The following is a 9,279-nucleotide window of genomic DNA, read 5'->3' as shown; positions in this document are numbered from 1 at the left end:
AAATTTATATTCCTCTTTTACATGTCATTTATGCACTAGGATTTTAATACATATCAACACTATATTATGTAATATTTATCTACAAAGGTTGATTGAATACAAGTATTTATTATAATCATAAATATTCAGAAATTCATTGATTGATTTTATATTAAGACTTTTACACAAATAACGATGACGTAGTCCTCTTCAGCGGCGGCCATAGAAAACCTCGTGGGTCTTCATTTTTGTTGATCAGAACTCAGGGTAAATACAATACACTGACATGAAATAACACCTCCATCTTCACTGTACGCTTAAACATGCAGACTAACGTCGATACTGTCGGACTATTTGTTGTACAATTGCATACTTGAAGTCCAAATCAGTGTTGATGTTGACGATCACACGGCGTTGTGTTTGTTAACCGATAAATTAGCATTGACATTCCACCCTAGAGATCCGTTCACTTTCATTCAGCTCGATAAGACTCCACGGTTAATCAACACGTCACCTTATCACTTTGTCGTTGTGTATTTGCCTGAATGTGTGAAACTTTTGTTTCTATTATATCTTATATTTAATTAATAAACGGTATTATAGACATCGACGATTACTGACATATTAGGAAATGCGTTGTAAGGTACGATGCACATGTTTATACAAGTTATCGGATGAAAATTCGTCAAAAGATATTTGCAGTCGAAAGGAGAAATATTGAAATTGTATTGCATTTGACAGCTGAGTAACAACACATTGTTCAGGTCCAGTACACTCTGCCGATTGAGCTATATAGCTATAAAGACCTATATAGCTATATACACCTATAAATTATAGCTGTATTGAGCTATATTTTCTCAGATTTCAAATTTCATTAAATTAAAGCAAAGTCGCATAAAACAATAAGGTTTATGGTAATGTTGACTACAAAAAGCATACATTTAGATATTTATTTTCATTTTTCATAAATGTAAAATTTCCGATTTTTTTACATCATTATTTTTTAAAAAGAATACCCATATTTAATGTCTTTTGTTATCAACTTAATGATACAATCTTCTTTTAAAAGCGACTTTGTTTCGTTTTCCTTAAAAAAGAAAATCACTTGAAAATNGTTATTTCACTTTATACAGATTAGACACAAATCCTACATTTGAGTAACTGTATTACAGTAACTTTTTTTATTCCTCAAATAGGAAATGAAATTTAAACAAAACAAGTTCTTTTTAACCATTAGGCAGAGAGACATCCAAATTAACGTAAATTTACATTTACAAAAATAAGATTATTCATTTTATCAGATAAACTGGATACATGTGTAAACTGTTAATTAATATTATTTTCAAGAATTTACATTGCTTTGATGCTAGACTACAATAAGAAAAAGAATCGTTTAAAAAAAAACCAAACAGGAATTAGAAAAAGTCTTTTGCATTTTCTGCTTACTTGACAAGATAATAATGTTTATCGTATGCATAATTTGGAAGTCCTCTAAAATCATCTCTTGAAAAAAAAGTAGAGATTTTCTGAATGTGTCTATAAAGAATACTGCATGTACATTTATCAATATATGTGTGGAATATGTTATGTCAAAGTAGATTTTTGTTGTCAGCACCTCATAACTCAGGCCCACACCAGACATCTATCTGTCAAAATGTCCAAGTCTGGTGTCGGGCACCAGAGGAAACTCGGGCTAGTGTTCGCTATTCCATGATCAATGTTGAAAACATTGCTTTACATCTCAAAAGTGTTAGCACACATCTAGGAAGGATTTAAAGAGTTTGCTAGCCCGGTTTACAGAGATGTTTTATCTCTGTAAATCATAATTAGACAGTTCTGAGTGTAAAACGTTACATCTTGGAGACATTTTACCTTGTTATGGGAAATTCTTTATAGAATTTCCTTTAAAACTATATATATAACTTAATGCTAAGTTGAGACTTCTTTCCATAGTTTTACCTAGCAACATGCATCCCTATCATAAATCTGATTCAATATCTTGTAAAGCTTCATCATATCCTGACCTGCCCTTTGGTGCGATAACAAAGGAAGATTGAGTTTCTTCATTCTCTGTGGATTCTAACCTTTTTGTGAAAATCAATAACTTGATTAACTTCATTACTCATTGAGTTATAAAGTGGTGTAAAGTAGCTCTAAATAGAAACATTTTGATATATACATAAATATAGTAGTACAATTAAACTTGAGTTTCTGGAACCAAGATGAGTGCAGAACATCTCTATGGCACAAATAAACGGTCACAAACTCCATAAAAGAATTTGAGCTGCAATAATTAATAGCGAGGAGGAGAATGGGCGTTCTTGTAATGTAAGTCAGAAACTTGCAGTTGCTACCATCTCTTCAGTATTATTGTTGTTTATTGTCAAAAGGGATGATAGCTATTGCTAAACCCACTGACTTACTAAAGATTACCAAATCTCACCAAGAAAATAGGTTTGCATGTCTGTACATTTAAAAGATATGTGGAGGAGTACGTAATGCATCTCATGTTTGGATAATAGACCAAATTTGGATAAAATTATACACTTGTTAGTATAAGATCACTATTTTCATGCATTGTAAACTAAAAATGGCTAGTTAAGCTATATTGTAACCTTAAAAGATGATGAAATCTTCAATTGCTTTTAAGATGACTTGAACAAATCTCGTTGATTTTTGCAGATTAAATATGAATCCTGAAAAGTTAAAGCAGCTGCAACAGCAAGTACGCATAGGAGGAAAGGTATGTTCTAATCAATGCAATTACAGCAATTGTATTTTCTATGGTTAAAAAAAAATGTAAAAAAATGTTGCTCCAAGATTGGTATTTTTTTGTTGTTTATGGATCGGTATGAAATGACTCCACTGTATCTGTCAGTATTTGCATATTCATATGCCGATGATGCTTTCACTTCAGGGTACTGCAAGAAGGAAGAAGAAGGTGGTGCATCGTACAGCAACAACAGATGATAAGAAACTACAAAGCTCATTGAAGAAACTTTCTGTTAGTAACATCCCAGGGATTGAAGAGGTATGATTCATGTTTCTTTGGTTACCAGGGGTGAATTAGGACGGAAATCATTGATGTAAGAACCATTGTAGGAAATTTGAAGAATCATTATAACAACTATCAAATGAATATGTGATACTGTACAGGACTTTTGTCTTTTAATAGCCTATCTTATCTTTATTACATCATGAAAATCACCCACTTTTGTTTGTTTGGGAATGTCTTAAATGGACCTAATTAGTACACTGATAAACCCCTTGCTACTTTGTCTTCTACCAACACAGCAACTTCGGTCCTTTAGATGGTATTAAATTGTAGTCCATATTTGGGGGGGAAATCAAGTGTTGGAGATTGGTGAAATTAGATTCACATTTAGGTCACAATCTAAGGTCACCTCGGGTAAAGTCCCAGTTGACGTTTCGCATTTGTCATAAATTTGTCTACTGATAGACCATTCCCATTTTTTGACTTCTTCCTAAAACCACTGAACCCATTTCAATAAAAAAAAATGCAGGAAGGTTTCATGGCCGTAGGCAAACTAAAAGTATGAATTATATAGATCTAACCCATTCACTTCAGACACAGATATGCTAGATATTTCCAGTGGCCTTAATAATTCAGTAAGTTTATTTGAGACTTGTATAAAAATTAAATGATTTCGTCTAATTTTTCATAAGATTTGTGGCATTTGTTTGCCTATGCAGCATGCTTCTGGCAAATCAGATTTAGATACAAGAGTACTGACACATATATTTTTTATTCAGGACGATGCATAACAGTTTTAGAAATTCAAATTATTGTTAATTTGGAGGATTTCTTGCATTAATTGAAAAGGTTAAATTTTAGATATGTCTAAAAGCAAATATTTATGGCTTTCGTCCTAAAAAATGACTGGAAAGAATGATTGTAATACTTAAAAAACATTCTACTTTTGTTGACACTGGTCGTAGTGGTTTTTCCATAGCAAGGGATTGTATACATCCCACATAAATTATAAATTCTGTCTGTATAATGTCCCCCTTAAACCTGGAGTCTCTATTTCAAACCGCAGCACACACAAAATTGCGATGTTGGTAACTGAAATATTTAGATATATTGTAATGGTGAAAGTAAATGTTCAAGTCCAATATACAACAGGTCTGCTTAAACCTTTTTGGATTTTCAAGTAACGACTGTTTTAGTCAACTAATATCAATCAAACTGATTCTCTCTCACTGGAAGGTACATGGAAATGGCTACACAATGATGATGAGGTAATGTGTATACATTCTTTAAGTTTTGGTACCTTTAGAGTACGATGTTGCAGTACTTTTTTGTCAAGCTGAAAAATTCTGAAGAATCTTAAAACATGAAATCAGCAATGCACAGGATACTGAAGCAAACAAAGTACAGTTGAAATGTTAGTAAACGTGCCGAAAATCTTTTAAACCACATAGCCATGGTCTATTGGTCTGTCGTTACTTTCGCACACTGATTTTGTGCATTGGTCCCAACTTTAAAGAAGTTACAATTAACGTTTACAATGAATGCCTTGTATAAATTAACCTCTGTGTTACTTTCAGGTGAACATGATCAAGGATGATGGTATGGTCATCCATTTCAATAACCCTAAAGTGCAAGCCTCTCTTGCTGCAAACACATTTGCAATCACTGGACAGGCCGAGAACAAACGTAAGTGGACAACTTGATATATTTTCTGAGTTCATGACATTTGGTGCGGCGTCCGTCGTCCGTCCGTCAACTTTTCCTTTAAACAGCTTCATCCTAAGAATGAACAAGCATAGAGCCATGATATTTGACTGAAAGTTTCGTTGGTAGGAGCCCGACAAAGTTTAAGAATCTTCATATTTGTCTGGTGGCTTCCTGGGATAGAGCCCGACAATGTTTGAGAATGAAAATTACCATGACTTGCTTTCAGGGTCACAGCGGTAAAATATGTCAAACTCTTTGAACCACTTCTTCTGAAAAACTAAAAGGTATAGAACCTTCATATTTAGCTTTTGGGTTCCTGAGATAGAGCATGACAAAGTTTGAGAATGAAAATGACCTTGACCCACTTTCAAGGTCACAGGTGTCAAATATGTCAAAAACATCAAACGACTTATGAATAATTGAAAGGCATAAAATTATAATTTTGGCTGGTGGCTTCCTAGGATAGAGCTCGCCAAAGTTTGCAAATGAAAATGACCTCAACCTTCTTTGAAGGTCACAGAGGTCAACATTTCAAAGGATTTGTTCTGAAGAACCAGAAGGAATGGATTCATAAAATTTGGCTGGTAGTTTCTTGGGATAGAGCTAACAAAGTTTGAGAAGGAAAATGACATTGACCTACTTACAAGATCACAGGGGAAAATATGTCAAGCAACTTCTGAAGAAGAACCAAAAAGCATAGAATCTTATTTGACCGGTAGTTTCAAAAGATGGAGCCGACAAAGTTTGCGAGGGAAACATTTGTAGTACAGTATATATAATATTTAATAAGAATGTTTTGCTATGACTGCTTAGATATTTAGGTGAGCGATACAGGCCCTCTGGGCCTCTTATTTTAGTTAAGACTTAACTCATTCACCCCTGAAATTTTATAATGGACTATTCCAACCTTTGAATTGGAAGAGTTCAAATTTGTCTTCAGGGGTGCATGAGATAAAAGAAAAATCATGGTATTTCATAATTTATTAAAATATTAATGAAATTTCTGCATGCCAACAATTCCAAGCTATAAAGAACTATTGTCAGTTTGTATAATATTGATATTTTCTATAAAATACAGAATGGTGCCTATAACTTAAGTGTGTGTGTGATTAATACATTATATTCACTGTCCAACATCTTTTTCCTTGTGTTTACAGAAATTGCTGAGATGCTGCCAGGTATTCTTAATCAACTAGGAGCTGAAAGCTTAAGTAGTCTCAAAAAGCTAGCATCCTCTGTCACGGGTAGTATGTCAGGTAGGTGTCCAAACTGTAGATAAAAGTAGTCTCAGATGGCTAACATCTCCGGCAGAGCTGTGACTTAAATATGAGGCACCAACATGAAATTGTCACAAAAACATAACAATTTTAACTCGCCTGAAGTTTAAAATTAAAATCTAAATAAGCGAACAAGATGTGTCAATGCATTGTATAATTTAGCTCGCATGGTACAAAGTGCCATCCGTCATTTTTAGATGTGAACAAAATATTCTTGAGAACCCAGAGTCCTGGAGCCATAATATTTTCAATGTTGTTGAATGGTAGAAGTGCCAGATCTGATAAATACTTTGGCTGTAACGATACACTGATGTTACAATATCATAATGTTTGATATGATACACTTGTATAATGAAAATGGACAAAAAAGTACTCAATTCATGGCTCAAGAACTGCAAGACCAAGATCTTGAAATTGACCATGTAGCTTGTTTTGGTCAAAGCTGTCTATGGTGTTCAAGTATAAGCCTTGTTCTACATTCAGGTGAACATGGGTCAAATGTGTTAAAATCTTTAAATGACTCGTTCACATGAATGATATTCAGGTATATAGCTTGCAGGGTTATAGGTAATGATGTTACCTCACATTCGTGGCCACAACCTCGCAGTGGTCAAATGTATTGAAATATGGTAGATCTGATCCTGTCATGGCTCTCATTATTGTTTTTGCTGTAACTGTTGGTGTCATTAAGAAATTTGAGTTGGCATTCATGGTAGAAAATAAGTAGATCTCTTGCTTAGTTAAGATAGAAAGGGCAGTCCTGTTTACAACAACGATTTTGCCATAGTTTCTATGTTAATCTAAATGAAATGACATTCTTTACTTTGTAAAGAAGTTTGAAGATGGATGAAGTTGGTGCATATTTGAAAAATAAGGTTACGATCACTTAAACAATCTGATTTGTGGAAGCTTCCCAGACAATGTTAGGTTTGATGGGGCACTATACAGGTATAGGAGCATATCCAAGTAGAGACATTGATGCTACAAATTGTTCTGCAACAAATCATGCTGATGAAAACCATCATTATTTTCATTGATAGAGATATGCAATGTCTAAATAATATAATGCATTGCTCACATCAGATAAGATTAATTACAGCTTTGATTCCATCCTAAGAATCGGTTAAAATTAGATTTGCATATTTTCATTTTTAGCTTTGATCAGAAGAAAAATATGACGGCCAGAAATCAGAAAACTCTGATTGCAGATTATTACTATAATATATATATTGTATTTTATGTTTGGCTTTGTTTACTATTTTAGCAGGCTCTGGCGACAGCAAGCCTGCCACAGAAGACATTGATGACGATGAAGACGGAGTTCCAGGTAAAAACAAGCCTCCAACTGGATATTTTATATACAAGAATTACTCCTGAATGGAGCTGTGTTATGCCTGTTAAAGTTGTACTTCAGTCATTGCTATATGCTGCCCTTTGTACATGTACATAGGTCTGTGGTTATGTTTCAATTGTGTCATTATGCTTTCCACTATTTGCTTTGATGTTGTCAATTTGCAACAAGAAATAATTCCAACTTGGCTGGAATAATTATGATGAAATTGAAGTTAGATGTATCAGAAATTCAGATCGTCAGACCTACCCCAGGTTGGCTAATGAGGAAAATTGGCTAACTGACAAGAGATATTATATTTCACATTCAATAGCAAATAATATAACTCTGGAGACCGTTGTTAAGGCACTTGGATGCCTCTTGTCGTCATTCACTTGTCATAACCAGCCTGTTACTTTAAAAAATTTAGAAGATTTATAAGAAATGTATCTCAAAGATGATATATACTATTTGCCTCCCTTTGTTACTTACAGATCTGGTTGGAAACTTTGATGAGACATCCAAAGGTGAATGAGCTAAAAGATTCAACATTAAATGCATGTTTTCAGACACTACTGGTTTTGTACTATGAAAGCTGTTGGACTTGTGTGAAGATCAAAAGTTACCCTGACCCAGTTTTAACGCTTTATCAACAGACTGACGATAAAAATGAAGACAAGGTCGCAATAGAAAAAATCATCACAAGAAAAGTGATGCTTTTATTACCTGTCGAAGGAAGATTGACAGAATTACGTTATTGTATAATATTTACTAGAGGAAAACATTTTATGGACGCCTTTCATAATAAATCCACTCACTACAGTACTTGGACACCGGACAACAAACAGCTGTTTTTACAAAGATATCTTGACCTATGTCCAAGTATAAATAAAGATTCTTTCTCACAATTTGGTTTTTGTTATGATCAAGGTCAAATAAATCCTACGCTGTGCTCCAAGCCCAGTTCAACTGGGAAAGTGCTTAAAAGGACTTCGAAAATATTCCAATATTTCTGTAATGTGTGGAGATGGCCCTTACCAGAGATGTAATATTACAGAGATTGGCAACTTGCTGTTGACCTTACCATTAGTCACGGTCACCGGATGTCATATCACAAGATACACTTCAACTGCGCCATATTGGATATACGGTTGGCTGCATTCAATAATCCTGTCCTGTTCAAAACATGTTTGTCGTAAGAAAACATCAGAAATAAACATAATATTAAACCCATAGCCAGCGAGATTTACATGCGGTTTTGGAGTGCTACATTGAATGTAAACTTGAATGATTAAGATTACACATTGTGGCTGTGTTTACATATCGCTAATGATTATGGTCTCGTTTTTGTTCTTTAGACAATTTCAAAAAAGTCTGGCGGCTTTGATGTGCGAGGGTTATTTTTCAAGACGCATTAGAACACCAACTCCATTTTAACTCGCGTCACAATTTCAAAAATATCTTCAGATATTAATTGTTTGATATTTCTAACCAGGTTTTTAAAATGAGGTTGTTGGAAAACTTGCAATATTTGATAATTTAGCTCTGAAAATACAGGTTTTTAAGAAGAAACCAAAAAAAACCCCGTGAAAATGGCGTCTTTGATGTGGAGGGTTATTTTTCATGACGCATTAGAACGAACTCCATTTAGTATTTTTTTCTTTCATTACGCATTAAAACACGAACTCCTTTCTAATTCATTATTTAATTTCAAAAACATCTTCAGATATTTATTCAAACAATATTTCTAGCCAGCTTTTCCAAATAAGGTTTTTACACTACTTTGCAAAGTTTGATTGACACCGGCACTCCTTTCTCGTTCATTATTCAATTTTCAAAACGTATTCAGATATTACATATTATTTCTAACCAGAAATTCTTAATATGAGCCGACACGAACTAACGAATACGCCATCGAATTCTCACAGGTAACGCATTGCCCACACTATCGTCACCAGCTAAGATTGATATCATTTTGCTTCGACATGTGC

General features: G+C 34.0%; 1 protein-coding gene across 2 annotated transcripts; it reads left to right on the top strand.

Annotated features, from left to right (window-relative positions):
- The first annotated feature begins 143 nt into the window (after positions 1-143).
- Positions 144-8,196, top strand: LOC110445966 (transcription factor BTF3 homolog 4-like). Of its 2 annotated transcripts, none has more exons than XM_021490877.1 (7): positions 144-246; positions 2,662-2,722; positions 2,897-3,010; positions 4,552-4,660; positions 5,839-5,937; positions 7,226-7,285; positions 7,783-8,196. In XM_021490877.1, the coding sequence occupies exons 2-7, from the start codon at positions 2,669-2,671 to the stop codon at positions 7,821-7,823; spliced, it is 477 nt and encodes a 158-aa protein (XP_021346552.1). In that variant the 5' UTR covers positions 144-246; positions 2,662-2,668; the 3' UTR covers positions 7,824-8,196. The 2 variants fall into 2 exon arrangements, with proteins under 2 accessions (XP_021346552.1, XP_021346551.1); XM_021490876.1 differs by having other exon boundaries at positions 7,223-7,285.
- The last annotated feature ends 1,083 nt before the right edge of the window (positions 8,197-9,279 follow it).

The sequence above is a fragment of the Mizuhopecten yessoensis genome, unplaced genomic scaffold, assembly GCF_002113885.1.
Source record: "Mizuhopecten yessoensis strain PY_sf001 unplaced genomic scaffold, ASM211388v2 scaffold2429, whole genome shotgun sequence".
In the NCBI taxonomy this organism is placed as follows: domain Eukaryota; kingdom Metazoa; phylum Mollusca; class Bivalvia; order Pectinida; family Pectinidae; genus Mizuhopecten; species Mizuhopecten yessoensis.
The sequence above is the reverse complement of the archived record's forward strand: the minus strand, read 5'-3'. Positions and strand labels throughout refer to the sequence as shown.